This window comes from Myiozetetes cayanensis, unplaced genomic scaffold (assembly GCF_022539395.1).
Source record: "Myiozetetes cayanensis isolate MyiCay16 unplaced genomic scaffold, myiCay2020 scf15, whole genome shotgun sequence".
NCBI classification, from domain to species: Eukaryota; Metazoa; Chordata; class Aves; order Passeriformes; family Tyrannidae; genus Myiozetetes; species Myiozetetes cayanensis.
Window position 1 is genome coordinate 4,885,515 of NW_026087159.1, and position 24,403 is coordinate 4,909,917.

At 42.1% G+C, this 24,403-nt stretch overlaps 1 protein-coding gene across 6 annotated transcripts in view; it reads left to right on the plus strand.

The window, feature by feature from the left end:
- Positions 1 to 24,403, plus strand: part of FGF13 (fibroblast growth factor 13) — a 244,743-nt gene that overhangs the window by 189,834 nt on the left and 30,506 nt on the right. For all 6 annotated transcript variants that reach the window (XM_050310956.1, XM_050310950.1, XM_050310955.1 and 3 more), the window contains one exon: positions 2,524 to 2,627. In XM_050310956.1, coding sequence (XP_050166913.1) covers positions 2,524 to 2,627 — 104 coding nt within the window. The remainder of the gene's footprint in view (positions 1 to 2,523; positions 2,628 to 24,403) is intronic.

Sequence of the window (24,403 nt, forward strand, 5' to 3'; positions counted from 1 at the left end):
AAATGTGATAGCATCTGCATCCTGTTGTCTGTGGTGCTGAGGACTTGGAGAGATGGGGCCGTGTGGCTCTGCTGTGGGCGCCATCGGCAGCCACTGACATGGACAGGACACTCACTGTTCCAGAAGCCAGATTTTGACTTGCTGCTGTGCAGGGACAGTGAGAATAACAGCTGCTGCTAAAGAGGACAGTCCCTTTTCTGGTGCAGTGCTAATGTCCCCTCTCCCTGGAGGCAGCAGCTTGGGTGGGACGTCTGACTGTGCTGCCACAGGACAGAGTGTGCACCCCTGCAACAGCTTTAGCACAGTCAGCATCACCCCCCCAACAACCCTTTCTGAAATTCCAACAGTCTGTGCCACAGCAGCTGTTCATCCCACTGAAGTTTAAACCAGCTTCTGAGTGTGCCTAACCCTCATCTTGCCCCAAAATAGAGCATGTATGTTTATGGCAGGAGAACGTTCCGCTGCTGAGGGAAGCAGCTGAGCACCCATTGCAGTGGGTGCCCCAGCCCTTCTCTGGCAATCACTCAGACTCATATCTACTCACTTGCCCAGCAAAGCACAGCTAGGAATCCCTTACTAAAGCCTATCTCTGTGGCTCCTGGTAGCTGTGTCTTCTCAATTGTCTCAGGCGTTGCCCTGTCCTCAGCTGGTTACTGACAGGTTCATAGCACTGTTCTTGGTGGAACCTGTGCTCAGACCCTTGTGCTGAAAATACCCAAACACCTGCCCTACTTGTAAATGTGCCATTAGGAAATCATCTTTCAAAAGAGACCTGCAGGTTCTGCCTGGATACTGAGCTTTAAATTGTGCTCTTCAGCCTACACAAAGATCAGATGCTGCTTTTTGGGGTTGAGCTGCAAAAGAGGGCTCTCCAAGGGAGTATTTAATGAGTCAGAAAGGGAATATTTTCTCCCCCAAATAAACTCAAGCATTTGATAGAACGAATGAAAAATCCGTTTCCCTTACTGGAAATCTAAGATTCTTTTGCCAAATACTGCACAGAATCAGAGGGTTTTCCCTTTTAGTGAAGGGAGAAACTTGTTGATTTTATGTTTGATTTTATACTTGAGGCGAGTGTGAGGAGGGTCTGCATGTGTGTGTGTGTTTGTGTCTGCATGTCCACTCTCCCATATGAGAGAGAAAGAAAAACACAGATTTTACGAAGTCCTACATTCATTTGTTAGTTCTGGATATTTCCACCTTTTCTGCTACATTTGACCATTGTAGGAAATGCAGTGCCCAACTTCAGGGCACTCAGCAATCCCACACCCAGAATTTAGGATCTGTATTAAATGCTGGCCAACTGTAAATTTCTTTTTTAATAAAATATGACCATTTGGGGTTTTCAAGCTGAAAAAGGAATTTATAAGGGGTCATAACTCTTAACTTATACTTTTGAAAAGAATAAAAATATTTCAGATTCATAATTCAGTTTTAAACTTGTTTCAGAGAGTGACCATAAATAGCAAACTTCAGCCTGAAGCAGACCAGAGTTTTCCAGCCAAGTAATAAATCATTGGAAACGAGAGGCAGTTTGGCATTACTTTATCCTATCTCTGCATTTATACTACAGACTGGAAGGAGATGCTTCGGGTTATGATAACTTTTCTTAACTCCCCTTTATTTTTAATCCTCCATATTGAACGTGGAGTACTGTATTCAACGCTTTATTGCTTGTGTTCAGTTTTAATGTATCCATGAGTCCAAGCTATGGCACAGCTTTGCCTTTTTTTCTTCTTTTTTTTTGCTTTAATTTGCCACTTTACAAACCACAATCTCCATTTTTTTTTAAGAGAGACTTCTCTGCTTATAAATACTGCCACTATTACCATGTATACGAGCATAAACACAAGCAGAACATTCGGAGCAGCTCAGTTTTGAAAGCACAGATTCAGGACTCAGTCTAAAGAATTGCTGTTATTTCATTTTGAAGTTATTTAATCCTGGTTTTTTCAAACTCATTCTCCTCTAAAAAGAGGAAAAAGAAAACCCTACTAAATTTTGAGTAGAAGCATTTTGTGATGTTAATGATGGTTTTGAACTCCTCTGAATTTCATCTTCCTCCTTCCTTTTGGTCAAAATGTTTACTGAATTTGATCTGAAAATAAAAAAAAATATATCATCTTGTAAAACTTTTTGTATGTTTGCTTCTGGATTTCTTTTTGTTTCTTTTTGCACTTACTGTCAAAAAAACCCCAAACAAATTAGTATGTTCAGTTCTACTCAGCAGACCCTGGATTCTGCTCATGAGGCAGGTAAGTCCTTTCAGCTGTCAGTACTTTCAATTCACCATCTTGAGAAAGAGGGAGATACGTTGATACCCTCACGTAATTTCTGAGCTATTGGTGGAAATTTCTATAAAAGAACGTGACAGTAGCAGTATTGCTCTGTAGCACCCACAGAAATTAATATATGCATGAACAGACATTTTTTTATTTGGTTCTGGTAATTATGGTTTAATTTTCTATCTAATCTGCATACTCTAAAGGATTAATTTTGCTCTCTATCTCCTTTCTCTCCTAGCTTTGTTTAACCTCATACCTGTGGGTTTACGAGTGGTGGCGATTCAGGGGGTTCAAACAAAATTATATCTGGCAATGAACAGTGAAGGATACCTATATACATCAGTAAGTAAACATTTTTAATTCTGTTCTTGGTGAAATTGTGTCAAGAACTTAGTTACTTTATAATTTACTATTCCAAGGAATGTGGTTATAATCTATAGACATGAGATTTGATAGCAAATTCAGTGCAATGGTGATGGTCTGGTTCTAGCTTATTAATATATTATTTCCCTTTGGATACGTGTGGATTCATGAAATCAAACTGTGGTGCCTTTGATGCAAACTAATAATCCTGACATGTGAAATATATAAAAAAACCACACCCAAAACCCTAAACAAAAAGGATCCTGTCTCTTGGTCACTGTGTACTGGTTGGGCTAATCAGTGCAGGGTATGGAGGGGAAGGGACAACTCATGTATCACACGCATGCCTGAACACATTTTACATCTTCCTATTGTAATCTGTGTTGCTGTTATTAAAAAGGGATTAGAGAAAGTAGGGTTTTTTTGTTTGGCCGGGATTTTCACATAGAAATTTTATGGCTTCAAGTTGCTGAGTGAGTAAAGAACTGTTTTATTAGGAGTTTTGATAAAGAATGTCAGTAAATAATTTTCAGTGAGGTTTCTTACAAGAGCAAACAGTGTTTTTGTGAAGAAAAAGAAGAAGAAAAGACATTTTAAGAAATAGGCCAGTTTTCAATTAAAAACATTCAGTTGAACTATGTTCAGTAGTTTTAATTATAAACTCTTAATAGATTTTTCCCAAGGAGGAAAATAGAGGAAAATGTAATTTATTATCTTCTGCAAATTATTCTTTTCTATGACTGATTCCCGTAATACTGATAACAATTAAGTAAACTTATTCAAATCTCTCATTTATTTTGCAATCCTGACAGCTGGGACAAGGGGCAGCTTTGCATATTTTTCCTCTTGTATCTGCCAGAGCCAAAGCAAATTAGAACTGCTGTTGATGCGGGACAAAGTAACGTTTCAGTGAACGGCATCGAACTCTGCTTTCTTTTTTACTCTGGCTGTTTGCTCAGTGTGGTTAATCCACAGACCTGTTTGTAGGGCTGTAGCCACACAGCCAGAACGTGCAAAGTCCCCTAATCCTTTGTAGTCACAGTCCTGTGACTGCTCAGTGTCATTGACATTTGCACTGCAAATGTACATTTGACGGCACCGTGTTGTCATTTGCATCAGTGTCTGCAGCCGCGGTCCTTTCTGGCTGCTCACTCCCCAGAGAGCACCAAGTCGAGCTGTGCTGGCTTCTGTGGGCTCAGTCCCACCTCAGGGAGCATCACCTCAAGTGGTGTCTCAAGGTGGAATAGAGAAGTTGCTACATTAAGCAAAATTTCATTGCCGTGCTTAGTTTGAGCTGGTCAGTTCTTTCATTGCATACATTCTGGGAAAATCAGCTCTGTTTTTGCAAAGACGAAGAAAATGGGATGAGGGTGGATTCTGCCCCTGGTAACCTGTTAACAATGCAGGAGTAGCTTCTCATTGTGATTTATGACCACTGAGAGAGTGAAGTATCACTTCTAGTATCCCTTGACGTGAGAAGAAGGGATAGAATATAACTCTGATTTGGATTAAGTCCAACTTTTTGCTTGATGGGCATCTAGATATCTTAGTCAGGGCTCAGAGATTCACTTTGGTTGTAGTTTTTATTATTTACATCGATTAGGGATAGTTCCTCATGTGATTATGTTGTCATGAATAGTGTCTTCCTTGAATCCTTTAGTATCTGTGAATTTAATAGTTTATACTATTGCAAAATTAACTGGTGACACATGTCTATTTTCTCCTTAGTAACAGTGGTCATTTTATTAGGCAATTATATTTTCTTACATTTATTCTTGTATTCTTGAACTTGATGGGTTTGGAAAGGCCTTAAACAGACTTTTGTTGTGTTGTTATGTCCCAGATTCATATTTTAAATACTCTTCACAAAGACAGGTGTCTATTGAATTTCAATTTACTTTTCTAAAGAAAGTTGCTACCCAAGTTTTCAATAATTTTGGGGTTATCCTCTCGTGCTTTCTGGTTTCATTGTCTTGTCCTTCATAATAACTGCAAGAAACTCTTGGTGGGCAAAATCAACTCATGTCTCTGTCAATGAGCCCCGGGTGTCGACAAGGGCTGGTGAGGAGCATCTTCCCCTACTTCACCTGCTATGCAAAAAGGTTGCCAGAATCCAGTTCCAGCACTATTTTTTAAGTGTTTCTAGCACTTCTTTTGCTGATAATGGTCCTTTCAGCAAGACATAGAGTCTGACAGTCTGATGCATGGGAAATAAGCTCTATATTTTGGGCTGTATTCTTGGTTGATGTAAATGAATCCCAAGAGAGCTCAGCTGATTTATACCAGCTGAACACTCACCTGTTCAAGGAATGCCACCAGGGAGTCTGGGGAACAGATCAGCTCAAGTAAGTGACAGCCATCTACACATCCTGAGGGTTTCCAAGCCCACAGAGGGATGTGTTCCTGAATGGGATTTGTCAGGAGCAGACAGATGGCAACATGGAATTGATCAGGTGCAAAAGCCCCACAAAACACTGTCAGATTCCTGAAGCAAGAGAACAAAGGGAAATAGAAATGTACTTAAATTGTAAATAACTATAACAGATAGTTGCATGCACCATTTCCAGAGAGAAATTAAATTAGCATTGATGATGCAATGTAATAGGGAGAGAGAATATTGTGGTCTATGTCATGATCACTTGCTTTTAGTTCTGTTGTGACTCCAGCACTTGTGTCTGTGCAGAGGAGGATTCCAGGCATCCAACCTCACAGGTAGCCTGAGGTGTGGTTTGCTTCTGATCTAGTGACTGTACTCAAGAATGAGGTGAATTTGCTCCACGGGGGGATCAGTGATGAATAATAAACCTGCAGAGAACAGATATCTGTAGCTGGCTGCCAGACTTTATGGATAGTTTGCAGCATCTGTCAGTTAGAGCAAAAATGAGATTTTTAATGTAACGATAAAAGCTCCTCGGGGACAAGGTAGCAACTCAGCTAAGCAAAAGAAAGATATTATGTTAACTATATAAATATATACATTTGTTATAGAAGCACATTGAAAGTCCTGGACTGCAGGGAAGGGAAGCGACCCTGGTCCTCCCAGCAGTCTGCCGTGCTCTCCTACTCGCCATTCTCCAAGCAGGGTGTGGATTCTGTCCACACTGGCTGGAACATGTGTCTCCATGTCACATAAAAGAACACCACACTTGAAATGGCTTTTTTTCTACAACCAGTTTCCTACCAAAGTCCATGGGAGTTGTGTGACTGCACACCCCCCCCCCAAGCTGAACCCACCCTCACAGTTTTATTTGGAGGAACTCTTATTCAGAGCAATTTGAGGCTGCAGTTCTTGGTGCTTGAGCATCCATTTAAAAGGATTTTATTCATCCTTCCTTACACCAGTGTCATGCTGCTGCAAGATGACTTAAACAGTGTTATGGCACTGCTGTCTAACGTAATAGCATCAGGAATCATGCCCTTCTGTATTTTAGGGTGGCTTTTATTTTATCTTATTTTGCTTTCTGTGAATGACCACATCTTTCAAATGAGCACCATATGCACTACAGTTGAGTTTTCAGGTTTCATACTCTATGAATTCCCTGCGTTCCTTCATTGTCTTGAACGAAAGAGTGAAAAATATTTTAAGACTCTGTTTGTCAGACATGTAGTCCTAGAGCTATTGCTTGGTCATTAAAGTGATGGTGATGTGACAGAGGAGGCTCACAGTGATACAGAGCAGCAGCTGAGTGAAGTTCCTTAAGGGGAAGGTGTGTATGTAGGTGAAGAGAATTGGTTGTACTGCTTGGATTCTGCATAGGCTGAAACATAACCCAAAGTACAGCAAGTTTAAAAAACAGCCTCTAAACATCTAGCTGTGTATTTTCCATGAACCATTATGTTGGAGTTTTAAAAATCATTTAATGATTATCAGTGAAATGCTTCTTTCTCCTATAGAACATTTCAGCCCAGGTAACTGTGCACTTTTTTAGCCTGGATACATTGTCAGGAACATTAAAATATGTGCTGCTCATTGCATGTTTCTGGCCAGTCTCAAAAGCTGTGCAACTCAGCTTGTTAAGAGGATTTGTTTCCCATCTTGTCTTGTCCCGGGTTCCTGTGTTTTACCAAAGTATTTAATTTAATAATGTCATAGGCAAGTAAGCTTACAGCTTCTCCCAGGTTGGGAGAGCCCTTAGCCAAGAGTGGTCCTTTGCCCTGACTGTGTGTGATAGGGTCCATCCAGTCTGTCCATCTGTCCTACAGCCTTTCAACTCATTTGCTGGAAATTCAGGGCATTCAGCCTTTTGTAGGATGGCTGTTAGGAAGCGGTGTTCATGCTGGCTTTCTTAAGTATTCTAGGATGTCCAATATTTTTGAGTTAATAGTGCTACTGTATGCGGCTTAATTTTGCCATTTCTTGTCTGATGTCACTCGGTGCAGTTAGCATGGGTTTAAGGAGCACTTTGGTATAATACCCTGGGCAGACTTTTACATACAATTTACCCTAAGAGAGCATTCAGCTAACATTGTTCTCTGCATGTAAAAATAAATTGTCATATATAAGTTTGATACCTGCACAGAAAGTAAATATTGCGTGAAGCATGCACGTTGATTATAGCCAAGAGAACTGAAATGTGATTAAATTCTCAGAGTGGATCAAAAATTGGTTTTGGTGAGTTGGAAAGAAGAGAAGTTTGTGCATATTTTAATACTGAGCAGTGCAGTGGAGACCTGCTGTAGCTAATGGGAATGGCTGGGGCATTTATAATGAATTACTGGCAAAGAGCATTTTTCCACCTCAGAGAAATAGCACAAACCAAGAGATAGGGGAAATAATCAAAAGCTTCATCTGGTTAAATTTACATGTCAGTATAAATCATTTTTTACCATGAATGCTCAAGTGCAGACTACATTTTAACACAATTCATTCTTTTCAATGGCAGGGGCTTAGGTACAGCTGCAGCACGTTTTTCTTTTCATCACAACAACTTGTTCTATGCTGGATAAACATGGAACATGCTCGCAGTGTGGAGGCTGCTCTGGCCCTCCTGTGACCTGATGTGTGCTGACAGCCCTGACTGCTCCCACTGCCCCACAGGCAAGGTGTGGGATCAGCACTGGGACAGGAGCATGCTCTAAGGAGGTTCCCAGGCATTGTAGGACCAGCCTGAAGTGATAAATGTTTTCTGACGCCTTTAGCCGTGGACACTGCTCTAAATGATGCCAGCAGCTGAGCTCAGTGGATGCAAACAGTGTACTTTGGTCCAGTCTTAAGCAATGTTGCAGCACAGAGGTGGATGCTGGCTGGTGCCTGGCACAGGGGAAGCTTGGTGGGTCTTCATGTAGCATCACAGGCTCCTGATAATGCTCCTGAATGGACACTCCCTGGCTCAGGCTGTGCTCATGGGCTTAGCCCATTGCTAGGGAGTCTGCCCCTGAGTTTTTGGGTTTAGTTGTGAGCTGGACTATGCCTGCAGAACTCATAGATTTGTCTCCCACTTGCTGAAGAGACCTGTAGCTTATGGCTCAGCTCTCTGTGCCTGTCTGGCCCCACTCTGTGATGTGGGGCACTCCTGGGGTCAGGCCCCAGGGAAGCAGAGTGGTTTCCTGCAGCAGCTCTCCCTGAATGGGATCTGTGCTGGTCTAAATGATATGTGCTGTTGATGAGTGGTGGGGTCAAGAGATAGGTGCTGTTTTTTTCAGGAGCTTGTCTCTGCTTGGATCAGTGTGATTCCAGATTTCTGGAGACAGGTTGCCTACTGTCTCCAGCAGAGAAGTGCGGAGGGCATAAGCCTCCCATGGGAGAATTATTAGGAGATTCAGCAAGCTGAAAGTCTTGAAGCTATTATGCTGCTTTTCTCTACAAGTCACCCCCCAGGCATCTGAAATCCACAGAGATGTTGATGTGAATTCATCTCTCACTGCAGGTGGTGGGAGCTGAGGAGACTCAGCACCTCTTCAGATGAGGCTCCATAAGAGGAGCCCAAGCATGAGGGAGTGATGCTTCAGGGCTGTGCACTGCACAGATCCTTACAGACTGGCAGTTAGGCACCTGTTCAATGGTTTCCTAGCAGAGATGCCATTAAAAATCAGCAATGAAATTGTTGTTTTTTCAAGAAGAGTTTAAATGTCCTATGAGATAAATAATATACATACGAAGTAGATAAAACACTAAAATTACATCCACTCTCTTTGTTAGTCATTTACTAAATGTGCTAAAATCCTTGAGTAAAAATCCAGTGCTAAAATCCTTGAGTAAAAAGGCAGAAAGTCCTTTTAAACTCAAACTTCAGCTGTTGCTCAGAGCAGAAGTTTGGGACTCAGTGAGCTCAGAAATGTGGATGAAATGGCAATTTAGGCTATAACCCCCAGTTTTCCAGTCTCTTGCTGTGCTGATTGGGGTCACTGTGACACAAAACTGCCTTGGCAGAATCTGGAGCTGAACTCAAGTCTGATAGTTTGGCACCTTGGATCACACCAATCCCTTCCAGCATTGCGTTTTGGCTCCAGGCCAGCAAACAAGGAATACTGAGTTCCAGGACTTTGAGGATACTCACAACTCCTCACTGTCACATTGCAAAACATGTTTGGCAAGCAAGAGTGGTAAGCAGATAAGGACTTGAGCAGACAGCATGAGTTGCAAAGTGTGAGAGTAAGAGCATTGCCAGGTTCTTGGCGTGTTCTGTTGGGTTTGTGTGTTGAGATCACCAAAGGACAGATTACGTTGCTGTGATTCAGCAGAGCCAAGGGGAAGTGTTCCACTTTTCTCTCCTAAATTTGGTGTAGGTGATACACCTTGTGAGCAGCAGTGTAGGTGCCTGTGGGGTGTAGAGGTCCATGCACACCAGTAGCACCTGTGCCTGCTTCCTGTAGCGCTGGGCTCAGTTCACTAGGAAAATAAGGATGTTAGTATTTATGTGGATTTTTGAGGCTGTTTATTTTTCCTAATATGTGTGAAATATCTTCAAGATCAGAAGCAAGATCACTTTCCAAACTGACCCTGTTCCTTTAGAATGTGGCTTAATTAAAAGAAAATACCATTATGAAACCTCAGCTTCTTTCCCGAGCTTGCTTTCCTTCTAGAAAGCTGCCTGCCTCCCCTGGGAAGCCCAGAAGGGCTTTCCCCTCCCTCTCGTGCTGCAGGTTGAGCTAATGAGCAGCTCTTGTCACAGTGACTCAGCAGAGCTTCTGCTTCGTTGCGCTCGCTCTGTAACCCGCCGACAAGATGGCTCACCCCGACGGCGCTCGCAGCCTGCCGCCGGCTGCAAACGCCCATCTGACGATGAACATCTAAACAAGGAGGCTGGAGCAATCAAAGACAGTCTCCAAGGGCTCCCCAGACCAACAGGAGTGGGTTGGCACTGGAAAACAAACTCAGAAGTAGGGTAGGAACTAACCCAGGGTGACACTGAAATGCAAGGACTCATCACGTTTATTAAACCTACAGGAAGTGTTTTCCACGCAGCACGTTGCTCAGCTGGGGAACTCACTGCTATGGGATCCCGAGGATCCCATCAGTTTTGTGAGTTCAATTATCATCTAGGTAAATTCTTGAAAGAAAAATGCTGAGCAGTACAATGACACTATGTTTGGCTTAGAAATACCCTGAAATCATCACTTACCAGAGGCTGGGGAAGTGTGAATATGAAGACAAAATTCTGTTTTTCTCATACTCTCCCATAGGCATCTGCAGTTAGCCAACAAGATGAGAAAGATGTGCCCTGACTGGTTGGTCCTGTTGCTACATCCTGTTGATGTTTTGCTTATAGGCCAATTTTCAGGAGGCTGTTGCTCTTCTGATGAGAAATACCCAAAAGTGTTAGCTAACCATGGCTAAGGATTCACAGGGAAAAAGCGGTTGTGATGAGAGTATGGGACAGGGGTGAGAATGGGCTGCAGGAAAAGCTGAGTGAGGAGATGGAAGTGTGCCTGTTCCTGCATATGTTCCTGGGCCTGGTCTTGTGTGTGCTTGTTGCTGCAGGACAGGACTCAGAGCTTCAGCTGTTGCAACAGTGCTAGGACAAACAAAATTTGTCAATTCTTGTGCTAAAAGGGCAGTTCAGTTCCACAAAATGACTATCCATCCATCCAGACTGGCATCATCAACAGATCTGTCACGTGGGGGTATTCAGAGTGAATTTATTAAAAATGTCTTTGTATATTTTTATCTTCATGTAGCCCTGCAGTTACAACAGTGCTAAGAGGAACTGAATTCAGTTCTGTTCCTACTTGGCAGCCTCAAGAGAAATGTTTACTGCTTCCTGGCCATTTCACATCCTTGCCAACCTACTAAAAGCATCTTTTCCTTGCAGAACTTTTATTGCAAGGGATGAGGTGCAAAAACTGAGAATACAGCTTGACTGTAAAAGTTCACCTTGTCAATCAAAAGGCTTCTTTTGAAAATACTATTGAGAAAAGACAATGGGGTGTCAGTGGGGAATAAAAAGGAGTCATTATACCATAAAACTCAGATCCTGAGTTTTATGATTGCTTTTGGGAACTGCAGCACAACTGGGCAGGGGTTTCTAAAGGAAACTCAGTTACTTCAGTCACAGCCTGAATGCCATCCTCTCGGCATGACTCCTTGGTACTGAGACCAGAGACACCTGTGTGAGTCTTAGAAAGTAAGATAAACTTTGTGTTTATCTTGCAGGAGCTATGCAGGGACAAAGGAAATGGAAAAGTTGTCATATTTAAATTATGCCCTTGAAGCCTTGATTTCAGAAACTAACTTTTCCACAGATAAGCTGATTCTCAGAGTTAAAGCTGCTGAATTCCTGGATGGAAAATATAAAAAGGGCCTGGGAAAGAAAAAAGTCTCTTGAATGAAAATTGTATAAAGAAACTTGCATTTTCATATTGAACTGCTTCCATTAGGCAATCTAGGATTAACAAAGGAATCCAAAATTTAGAATGAATTAGGGAGTCTTTGGATACAATGCCAATATAATAGCTTTTACCAGGAAATTGGATGGTTTAAATAATTGAACCGATAAAGCCTTTCATATTTTACATTCTGTGGATGCTACAGGTACCATCACATTGTTTTTCATTTTTGTAATTTTACCCAAAGAGCTCTGAATATTGAGCAGTACGGTTCTTCTAAAATGAAATCCGCTGGGGAGCTAAGCAAAACAGGCATAATAATTGGTGAAGTACAGTTCTGTTTATTTAAAGCCTCAGGAGGTATCTAAAAATCAGAGAGCTTGTTTCAGAAGCACAGCACAAGAGGCTGTCTGCTTTATAAAGCAGTTTTCCCCTTTTCTTACTCTGATTACTTTGAATGCACATAAATGAGAGATCAATTTAGACCCTCCATCCTCATCCCCAGAGCTTTTTCAGATGTTAAAAAATCCTGTTATGAGAAAGCAGTGAACCCAAGTGTTGGTGGAACCTTGCATTTGAGCTGACTGGGAATGGCCAAACCTCAAAGGACTTGTGAGCATGTGTTTCCTCGAATGACAGCTCCAGAACCTCATGTTTTAACAAAATGGGTTTAGCAAACTGCAGAGAGTGGGCTGTTCCTCACCCTGCCAGTACTCATGTCCTCCAGCTAAACTGGAAGACCTTCTAGACTAAACTGGAAGTATTTTTAAAATGAGAATCTCTTGTGGAGCTGGTGCACAAATTAGAAACAGAGTTTCATAAATATGAAGGTTTCAGTTTGGGTTTCAGGCAAAAGTTCACATCAATTCTCATTCTGTTCTCGTTATTTCACACCAGCGTGCTCAGATCTAGCAGAGCATCTGCTGCCAGCTGAGCCATATTGACACTGACAGAAGGCAGAATAAGCTCAGAGTAAATAAGTGAATGATTTGAAACAGAACAAAAAAAACCTAAGAAATTCTAATAAGTGAAATAGATAAGTTTGAAGTACAGATCTGTTCCCTTCACCTGATGAACCAAGCATTTAGTGGGCTTGATATTGCAAACCCTTTGTCATGTAAGTGATCCTTACTCAAGCTAGCAGTTCCATTGATTGCCTGCCACAGGGAGAATTAATTTATATGAGTAAAATTTTTGAGATCTAGACAAGACAGTCATTGATTTGCAATATGAAATTTATGTGTCATTAAAAAATGAACAGAGCATTTATGAGGCCTGTGAAACTTAATGAATGAAAAACTGCTTGCCTGGAGACTGGAATGGTCATCAGGAATAGGGAGAGCAACAGATGTCAGTCCCAGATGCCCAGAGGGTTTGTTTGGTGTCATGGGCAAGACTTGAGCCCCTGGTTTGGATCCTGCTCTAAACCTGAATGCCCAAGGCTTCATTCTGAGCCACGCAGTAGCTGGACTAATGCTTTCCTACGAAATAGCTGAGCAAGTGCAGAACCAGGTGTTGTTTTGTTCGCTAATAACTCCTCTCTTCAAATGCCTTATACTTTTGGACATCTGTTTTTAGGACTTGACGTTTTTTGGCAGCCCCCTTTGAAAATCTCTAGTTCTCCAGGAGCGGGGGAGCATTGGCAGTGGCTCTTCTTGCAGTGCTATCACAGCACCAGGAGTGCTCTGATAAGGTTCACCAGCTAGTACAGGCTGTTTTTTCCTGATGCCTTTCTGTGGAAGGCAGTGCATGCCTGGTGTCATGGATGAGCAGGGATGACTGTGTAACTTCTGCTGGGCATCATGAAACCAGAGCCAGCATCACTCACCTATTTTTGAAAATCTTGACTTTAATTTATGCTTTAGCTGCCTCTGTGTGAAACAAAGATTTATTGTGTGTTCTAGACAGAGAGACTGGCAGCTTGCACCATGGGCAGTGGAGTTCAGCACAGACTTCCCTAGGCTTTCTCTTGGGGAAATTATTGCAGCTGTGGTAGAAAGGACCTGAAAGGGCTTTATACAAATTGTTGATTTCTACCGCGTTAGTTAATTGTTTTCCAGATTTGCATTTCTAATCAGTGAGATGCCAGAAAACACCTGTACTCTCTAAGCGAAACAGTTTATATTTCCTTTAATTATGCTTGTAGGAACAGTACAAGAATGGCAAGTATTTGTTATAAATAACTTGTAGCTCTTACGAATAAACAATAAATAATCTTTTTCTTCATAAAATTATGTTCAGCAGCAGTGGCTGGGAGAAGATATTCCCTGCTCATCAACCAATAGCCATTGCACTGGTGATTTATGTTCCTGAACAGATTGATCTGATAGCACTAAAAGCTCGTGTTGATGCACCATGTCTATCACAGAGCTCAGGCAGGGCTGTGTTTAGAGGCCATACAGTGATTTCCCCATGGTGAATCCCTGCAGGATCCTGAATTTTCAGCTGAGAAGGAGGCACTCTTGATCTGCAAGTGGCTTGGGAATACCTGTACTAAGGAAATCAGCCTCATTTTCTGTTGTTAAGGGAGAAAATGGGTACAGTCACCCTGGCTTGGCTGTGAATCATCTGATGGAGCTTCATTTGCTACCCAAAACAAAACCCTCTGCACTTGCAGCTCTTCATTTTATTATCACAAGACTGACAGTAAAAGAAGACAAGTGATTTTTTTCCCCTCTCATTTAATACCAGGTTTTCTGTTGTTGAGCTGTTTTGTTTCCCTCTGGCTCTGACAGTCTTCTAAACAGAAGTGGCTTCTCTTATGAAACAATTGGAGTTAATGTGGGTAATTGTGATAGTTATGCCCTTTACTTTTTCATATGGCAATTATTCAATCTGTACTTTTTTACTGAGTCAAGCAATGTTGGTAAAATTAAGTTATCATTATGCTGATGCCTCTGGAGACTGTTTGCTGCAGTAAGGCCAAATCTGAACATCTCTACTCTTACTCAAAACAAATGTCGAGTAACCTAGGACTGAAAACTCCCTGTGCCTTGCACATGCTCAGGTTGTCCCTTCCACATACCCTCATCACTGTGTCAGCTGCAGCAAGGTCCCACACATTATGAAGAGAAGAGTTCGTTCCTTTGACTGATGTTTTGGCATTTTTAAAGCTCGGCTGGTAGAGAGTCGTGTGAGGTTTTACAGGTCATGTAGTTGTTAATCCAAAATAAAAGCACTTCAAACTGGAGTTGAAAGTTTCCATTTCTGCAAGAGAGCAGTAGATACAGGAGATATGTAAATAGCCCATATTACTCTTGTAAATAGAATGTTTTGTGAGTTAATACTGATTACTTCAAAAATGGGTAAGTATATTTTCCTTCCACCTTCCTGAAAAGTGGGTTCACAAAGCTACAAAAAATTTAATTTCTCTCTAATCTTAAAGGTCCCAAAACCCTGATTAAATTTTGTTTTCTTGGCAGTCTTCTGAAATAATATTTTTGCATCACTACCAACCTGATGCTGCCATTGTTTGGTTTCTTAATATAAAGATAAAGAATATATATGTTATACAGAAGATATGGAAAAAGATCCATATATAGAGAATAAATAGGAACAACTTCCAAACCTTTGCTAAGCAGTGTTGTACAGTTATATACTGGAACCTGGAACAAAATCTCATCTGAGATTTGGAGCAGGGGTCAGGGAAGCTTCTAACAAACAACAGAAATAGATCCGTGCCATAACTCAGGGCTTTTTTCCTAGTCCCGGTCTCTCTAGATGCAAAACTTTTGGCTCAGGCTCAATCTGGATTTAAGACAGCTTACTTGTTTTTTTCTTTCTTTTTCAAATAGAAATCACCACAAAGGTAGCTCTGTGTTTTAGCTTCATAGCATGAATTAAATTTCAATTCATGATTTATTTGTTCTTACTCATTCAACCCTTCCTCGACACTCTACTGGCGTGGTGATATTAGTCTGTTGCTCACATTGATGTGTGAGATTTAGGAGGCAATCATGCCCCTAAGGCTGATTGCATCATCTCTGAAAGACTGAGTGTGAATAATGCTTTGCTATGGCTGGTTAGAACTGGAGTGTTCTGCTTCAAAAGGCATGTGCAAGCAGTCATCAGATAATACCTGAACCTCCTTGAAAGCTTCTTCCAGTCTATCACGTATAAGAAACTGCCATGGCTTTTTAGTCGATATTCTTATGAGACCTGGCCTTATGGTCAGGCTGTATTTCTAAATTGGGATATTAAGAGTAAAGAATTGTATTTCTGCTTAGGAAACCCACTTTTTTTGTGATTTACATTCACAGAGATCATTCACACCCACACTGAGAATCCGCCAACCTCATTCCAAGGTTATAACCTTGCCTGCCGAGTCTCACCAATGTTGTGTTTTTATGTTCAAGTAGTAAATGATATGGGGTTGCAGTTGGAATAGCATTGTTCAGACACTCAGCAGTGACTGTAGCCCTTTCCTAATTCTAGCTGCTCTGGGAAGGCCTCCTGATCAGAGCAATGTCCTTGGTCACTGCCTCAGAGCATGCTGCTGGTGCGGGAAGGGTTGAACTGGGACATGAAAATACCAAACTGGAACCATCAAAGAGAGCCTGTGGAGGGGGACATTTCAAACAGTCCTGGTACCCACTTCTCCAAGCATTTATTTTACACACCTTGCTTTTTCTCCTGAAAAGTCACGTCAGCATTTATCACTATTCATGTCAGTCTGTCACGTACCCAGTGTTTATCAGCACCTGGTATTGTGTGACACCATCTATTACAGCAAGCACAGTACAAAGAGCACTGTACTGAGTGCTGGTACAGCTTGAAAGAGCTCATTTCATCTCTCAGGCCTGAATGAGCTGCCCCTTGTGAAGTATTTGTCCTCTCTCCCAGAGCCTTCTCCCTGTCCCCAGGTTTCAAGTGGCCCAGTGCACTGGCTGGTGCTGAGGATGCCGCCACTACACGGGATAGGTGTGAGCCAGGCTGCCCTGATTCGTGCCTGTTCCTGGGGAGGTGTTGCTGCAGAGGAGGGTGAGGGGGAATATACCAAAATGCATGGCCACAGGTAGTGCTGAAAGGTTCACACTGAGTCTTGGTGGCCTGACATTTTCTCATAGAGGCTTCAATGAAGGAAACTTCAGTGTTTTCAGCCTCTTCTCCAAACTGATGAAATAGCTGTATATGGGTTTATATTCTGCATAATGTGCAAACAGCTCCAAAATTGGCTTGCAGCAAAATCTGACATCTCAACAGCTCAGGCATTATTGAAAAAGGAGATGGGGAAAGATCTGAGATTAAATTAGGAACTAAATGCTGCAGCTGAGCAATCTTCTCCATGCTGAGACAAAGCAAGCCCCAAATGTCCATGAACCAACTCTGTTCTGATGCACTTCAGTCCACACAGATCTTGTAGAACAGAGAGAGAATCTGGTTAAAAATAGCCGAACTCTTCCTGTTGGGTTTGGTTGCATCCTGGGGAAGGGATGAGAGCAGTAGTAATACTTTCATGTCCTCTGCACAGGAGGATGAAATGCTGTGCTTGGCCGTGCTGGGGCATTTCAGTGTCACAGCCACTGCTGACTCAAGTGAGGTCATGTTTTCACGATGATATTTTCACTTGCAAGGCTGTGTTTGTAAGCTTTTGGCAGGAGGTGAGGCATGCCCTTCTCCACCAGCTCCTTCCCACTGCCCTTTGATCTCCTTTTCTCTCTGTGATTCTCCATGAGCAAGTTGCATGGGTTAGGGTAGCAACCACTCAAAAATCCTATTACTCTAAGGTGACCTTTTCCTGGATGATATTATGATGCCTTTGTCCTGTGTGGGCTCCAGAGTATCCCATTCAGCAAACACCTTGATATGCAAATGTGTGGACAGTTCAAAGTTACAGTCATCCAAGCCTGGAAAAAACTAAAATCTCTCTTTAGGGACCAGTCACTAATGCACACTTAGAGAGATGTAAACACGTTAGCACCAGATCTGGAGATCCAGTGTTCCACACTGTCGGTACAAAGAAGATGGGTAGTAGATGAAAACCTACAGGTCTTTCTGGGACTTATTAAATTTGTGCTGGCTTGTTTGGTTATTAAAACTTCTCTGTTAATTCAGTGCCTCTCCTCCAACTTCTGAGGAGAATTTGACTGGCAGCAGGCAGAGGATATTTACATTTCAGAAATCACTGCTTTTATTTTGTCAGTGTGGGTGGTTATAGGACCTCAAGGACATCTTGTGTAATGCAAATTTCGATTCACCTGTTCATCTACTTTTCTTCTCTTAAATAAGACAATTTGCCTATGAAGTGCTTCCTAAGAAAAGATTGTGAGACTGTTCAGAGTACAACATTTCAATTGTAATGAATCCTGTTACAAACAGATGATGTATTATGAGTTGTTTTTTTTTTTTACTGCAGCACAACAGTGAAGTATATTCTGTAGGGCCTTGGAGTGTGCATGTATTTAATAATTGGCTTAGAAAGAAAACGTAGATGATTTATAAACCATGGAGATTCAAAAATTGTGGTTTTATTCAAGCATAGATAGCAGTCAGTTAAAAAAACTTTCACATCCTCATTTCATCTTTTATTTTCTTTATTTCCCATTTCTTTTTCACTGTATAGCAGCTTCAACATAACATCAAACCATGGAAAAGCAAATAAGGTGTTTAGGAGAATTTTAATTTATTTCTTTACAAAATTCATCTAAGAGATGAACATCAGAACAATGTTTCTTTGTTTCATGAAGTGTATATAGTGTGTTTGTGTGCTGGTTTGGGCATCTGATTATATATGTGCCTCTACTCCTAATAACATTAAAATGCATTAAACAGTTCTGACAAAATATAGCAGATTGGGTGCAGTTTTCAGAGATACTAAATTCCTGCAATTTTCATGAAATAAAGCACCTGGGTAAGGAAGAGAGAGCTGAGCTGCTCCTGGCCACAAGGAAAGAAACATTGCAGAGAAACTCAACTCTTATCAAACCCAGGGGAAGCCACTGGGGAAACCACTGGGCTGCCCTCAGGTTGGGAACCATCAATGCTTAGGACAGTGCTTAGCCCCTGGAAACGAGGGTCACTTCAAGTGATTGCTTGTGAAAGTGCCAGTTTTTAAGGGCCAGTCCTGTGGTTTTTAGGGTTGTTGGTTGTCTCCAAAGTGCTGGATGCCACTGAGCACATAACCAAGAGCAGTGCCTGTAGTGCAGCCACAGCATTGCAGTTTCTCGTGGGAAGAAGGGTCAGAGTCAGAGAAGTCTTGTTGAAATATGGAGTTTGTCCAGAGGCCAGGAGTTCTATAAATTGGTTTCTTGGCTACGTTACCTACTGTACAAAAATATTTAATAATCAATCTGCATCTAGCGAGCTGATCTGTTTGGAAGTTGTTCACTCCTTTGGCTGTGTGCCATGCCAGAGCTCTACTTACATGTATTGGTGCTTGTAATAGGTTAAGGTGGCATAAAATCAGGATTAGGGCAATGTCTGTAATAAAAAAACCCTGTAGGAACCTATTAGTAATATTCACCATTACTACAAAGGCTAAATTCCAGTCATAAGCAAAGATCTGTTTTAAGGCAGGCAAAAATTTTAATCATAAAAGCATTTCTAAGTCATTTTGTATGCTTTATCTTCCCGGCAATGGTCCTGCTCCTACAAGCAGGGAGCCAATAGAACAGCATCAGCCTGCAGCATTTCTGTTTCCAGGATTTGAAACTGGGAAAGCGTGTATTTGTGTGTGTATTTTAAATGCTTAGCTCTTCCTTTAAACCCAGCAGATCAGTCAAAGTACTGTAGTTCTTTGCAATAGGAAAGACATTCTCATTAATTTTCATTCCCCACATGTAGCTTATTGCATTATACTGAAAAATCTCATCTGAGAAATCCTTTCATAATGCAGTATGTTGCAGAATAAAAAATGGAACCATTTACCCCATGTGTATTTTGTCTTTCAGGGATTTGGATGATACCATTAGTCTGTTGGTTGTAGCAAGCGTTTCTTTGCTAACGCAGGTGCACTGATGTAATTCATCAGGGTGCACAAACACCATTTGTTTAGCGCTGGCTTTGGGTGCTGGGGGGCATGTGTCTGCTCTTAAAATCCTCCAAATGAAATTTGGTATCTCCATCTGCACCCTCCAGCATCGTTGCTGGTAAACTCAACACCTGCCTCATTTGAGAAACGCCTGCAAGTTTAGTCGCTCAGCAGTCTCTGGAGGTTTTTTAAGTAAAACCTGCTATCGAGGTAGTAGGTTTCATTTAGGCGTTGGGGGTGTCTGTTAAAGACGCGTTCCACCTTCAGTCCTCCATGTTTTACCTCTGCCTCACTGCTGTTTTCCATTTAGATCCAAGGACAGGAGTGTTTCAGCAGCTCAGTGATCCTCAGCTATCACAGAGCATCATGGCAGCATGGTGGTGGTGCCTGGCATCTGAGCTGTCCTGGTGGCATTAGAAAATATCTTGCTGAGCTGGTGAGCAGGTGTCCCCTGACCAGGTGACATGTCCAAGCCAGGCAGCAGAGTTCACGCTGAAACACAGGCTCGGGGTGACCGAGGGGCAGAATTCAGGTTTCCCATCAGATGGGGTAAGTTTTCATCCTTCTTAGCTAGTGCAAGCTAAGTAAGGAATGGATTTGCTTAAAGAGCAGCAATGCATTTTCACAAAAATTTTGCATTATGAAAGGCTGGTGCCCGCACTGAGTGTCTCAGACATCTTTGTATGTTCTCATTCCTTTAGCACAGTATTCCCACTATGGGCATGAGTTCAGTAGATCCAGTAAACACAGCCCTCCCAATTGTCACTGGGCAGCTGTTTGGGTATCCTGTCCCACGCCAGGGAGCTGCCAGACCTAAAGGCAGAGCCCAGGCTGTGAACATCCAGACATGTCAGAATCCTCTCTCTTATCCTGAGGTGCTTTTTAAGCTGCTGCTCTTCTAGGATGGGCATCAGTAATTCTCTATACAGCTTTTATTTGGGTAAAAGACTAAAAAAACTCATCTATTGTTTGTTACTGTGGTTGACCAGTCAGCAACCCAAATGTGTCTGTCTGCTGATGATGCCCTTCTCTGAGATGATAAAAGGCAATCACATCTAAGGTAGGGCAGGGTTTATTAACAGAAATCATTATCGATGAAAAAGAAAAGATTAACTGAGAAACAATTCTGACCTGCACGGCCTCCTCCTATCTTTTAGTCTCTTTTTCTTTGATATTTTCTGCTGCAAGAGTAAAAACTTTAATATCAGCCCTACATTTTTGCATGCATGCATATTCAGAGTTGTAAATGAGAGTGACAGTTTTGCATTTAGTAACTTCACACCCACACACCTCTTTTCTTTCTGATGCTGACACTTCAGCTTTTGAAACAGCTCCCAAGAGCAATCCTCCAATGCAGACAAGTGAGATCTAAAGAGGGAACCTGGATCTGCTACTGTGTGCACATGGCACCTGGAAAGGGCTTTGAAGGGGGCCCTTTTCTAGACGAGCAGCTCAGAAATTGCTTCTTATTAACTCAGGAGGAAGCCTAAAGCCAGTTTAAAGGAGAGACTAAGTGTGTGAAGTTGTCTAAAGGCTTGTTAATACTGGGGAGAGAAGGTAAAGTCCTGTACCAGTGGCATTGAAGGTGACCTGTACCAGTGGCATTGAGTGTCCCACTGGACAGAACACTGGCCTGGCTTTGGTGGGACTACAGGCAGATTTCAGATCACAGGGGCTCCTGCTGGGTTTTGCATACCAGTTTCCACAGGTGTGAGGTGGATTTTTGGGTACTCTGCCCTGCATCACTGAAGCCTCAGCAGGGGGCAGAAAGCTGGTGTGGCTGTTGGTTATACCTAACCCTCTTCCTTGGCATGGTCCTCACCTTGCGAGGGGGAGCAAAGGGTGAGTTACTGCATCCCAAACAGCCTGTTTCATCTCCCAGGGGGGTATCAGACACTGTACTTGATTTTCCCTAACTTCAGTAGCTTTTTTTTCTCTTATTGCTTCTATTTTACAAAGAGTTTATTAGTTATTTACTCCAGCTGACTTCTATTTTCCTTTCTTCTTGTCACTTCCTCTCTTTTAACATCCACTTTTATCAACATTTTATTTATTACATTTCTCCTTTTTCTCCTCCCAGAATTTATTACATCCCTCTCTTTGCCAGTAGAGAGGATAGATTTACATCCCATCGCCCCCTCCTTCCTGTTCCCAGAATCCTTACAAGCCTGGTTCAAAGCCTGCTGGAGCCAATGGCAAGTGTGTGACTATAAAAATAACGAAATACGTTTCCCATTTTGGAACAAAAGGAGTAGTTCTAAATCCTGTTTCTTCTCCCACTTGCTTCAGAGGACACCCTGGCTTGAAAGGGCTTTTCTTTTCCAAACACTCTGCTTGAAATAAGCGTTTATTATAAAAAAAGCAATTTTCAATTTGAAGTGGGGGTGGCAGGCATGCATATTCATCTCAAATCCTATATACAATTTGAATAATTTAAAATTGTCATAGCTAGGAAACCTATGTACTGCAGGCCCTAGTGATCCTTAGCCATTCACAGCAGAACACACAGTTACATGAGCTCTGTTTAAATCGGCATCAGAGTGTGTTTACCTCTGGGAAATAACAGTCCGCTTCTCCCAGGTAAAAGGATGTGCTTGAATTGCCTTTGCAAAGCCTTTGGATGAACTGCTTAGGAATGCAATGCAATCATCTCTGCCAAAAAGTTGTATCATTGAAACACCATCGGTTTTATTTGAAAGCCAGCTTGTTAAAAAATATGTGAAAATTGGCAAAAAGTGTGCTGTCTGCTAGCCAAGGTGTGTGAGCTTTCGAAGCCTGAAAGTCTGACTGGGGCTTGGACACTGTTAGGTTTGTTATTTTCTTCAAGGGGCCAAAAAAAGGAGTCATGGAGAAATCCACTGATAAAAATAAGGCTGGAAACTAAGCAGAGAATTACCAAAGGAGAAAAGCAGAGAGAGAGAGAGAGAGAAGGAATTAATAAAGCAGCAGAAATATGGAAAGAAAGCAAGCAGAATAATATAGCATATGATATAGCAAGTATATTACAGATCAGACAGCCATCCATCACATCTGAGATTTGATTATTCTTAACTAAGTATAGCTGGGCAAAGTATTAATTTAAATTTTTTTTTCATGTAGAAAATTACTCAGGGAAAGAGTAGTGTTGGGAGAGAATTAATTAGGGGTGGGAAATGTATCTGAGCTGGAGGTTGAACCCTTTGAGACATGGAGTCATGCACAGGTGAGCTAGGTGAGTGCAGGCATTAGTAATGAGGATTCAGTTGGGCCACATTTTCTGTCTTCTTTCTTGATGAGTTTAAAACATTTAATAATTTCCCTCAGAGGAAATAAATTTTCTCCAAAACATGTGTATTACCTCCTGGTGCACAAGGATATATTTTTCCTTCCGGTCTGCAATACAGTTTTGCACAAGAAATTTTAAACCATTTTTTATACCAGTCTGTGGCATCAAGACCATTGCGTAGTTTTCTCCCACTAAATAAAAACAAACTTGCAAATCCTGTATCCAACTTTTCAGTAATAAGTTAATTTGTTTACCTGAAAATGAGTTGTTCATTTTGAGTGAGAGACTTCTGCTTTCCAAAGCAACACCACGAGGGTTTGAGCTTAGTGGTAGAATTGCTGAAAAGAGACATTTGCAAAATTCTTTGCAGCTCTACGGGAGAGCCAAAGAGGGAGTGTTTGAACTGTCAGCGGGGTTTTGTTACTCTTAAAGCCTCAAAAAACTGCTGCTGCCGCAAGTGCAGGTCTCAGAGGCAGCGCCAGCCCAGGGGGTGCTGCTCCAAGTCAAACCAACTGCCCTGCAACACGGGCAGTCACTTACTGATTCGCAAAAACGTTTAATCCACCCCTTGTGAGGCAGCGCTCCTGTTTCTGAGAGAGGGCCTGGAGGTTAAACAAGAGGACTGGGAAGGGCTCACGGTGAGCAGTAAGTGGCGGGGACTGGTGGCAGCTCCTCCATCTGCCTGCGAGTGTCTCGTGTGCCCTTGGCGTGTACAGCCCTTCCAACAGGCTGAGCGCAGCTCTCACCAGCAACTGCCCCATGAACATGAGTCTTGGCACCTCCAAAATGCAGGAATTACTCTTTAATAGCCCCTTTATGCTAGAAAACTGCTGGTGGGGTGGACTGGGCAAGCTGGGAATAGACGAGTTCTGAAATGCCAGGCTCTGCTCAGATCCCAGCAGCTACCACTGAACACATTCATGACAGATGATTTTCACTGTAGTTCATCCTACTTGATTTTTTTTTCCACTACCAAGCTTAACAAAGATGTTCCCTAAAGTTTCTAACTTCACTTCAGCTGTGGAAGTAATAGCAGATATTTTGGGGGTGTTTTTGTGGGCAAATGGACACCTTTCAGAATAATCTTCAACTTGAAAATAATTTGAAGGTACATGTTAAAATTTTCCCAAAATTTTTTGACACCAAGGAGAAAAGCATCAGCATGAGCGAAAAATATTTGAGATTGTCAAAATGGTGTGAAATACAGGAGCAGAGGGTTAGCACAGAGACAGTTTCCTCCAACCTAAATTAGGTACACCATCAAACCTTCCCCTTGAACCAAGTTGCACTTGATGGTAAGGATCCATTTATAACACTTTTACAAAAGGTTAGTCCATGACAGCAAAGGATTTGGACTTTCTTGCTGATTTTTTGTCTCAACATTTGGAGCTTGTGAAAAAAAGTTATTAAACCTTCAGGAAAATTACTATTATTTTTTATCCGTTGGAAAGGAGCAACCACAGAGCCAAGTGCAGTGGTGCTGCAGTCAGCATATGATGCCCCAGACTGCCCAAGATCAGCTTCTCCGTGGCTAAATCTTGCAGTGAAGGTAGGCAGTGTTTCTCCAAGTCTGCAGCCTGGTTTCCAGAGCTCTGTACACCCAGACCTTGTGGTCTCTCCAAGGGGAAGAGACGACATAAGTAGACAAAAGTGGATGAGCCCCAGGGCTTGTCTACAGGGGAGCAGTCAAACACATAGGTTGTCCCCAGCAAGTTCCAGCCACCACTTGTGCTGCATCACTGGTGCCAGCACAGC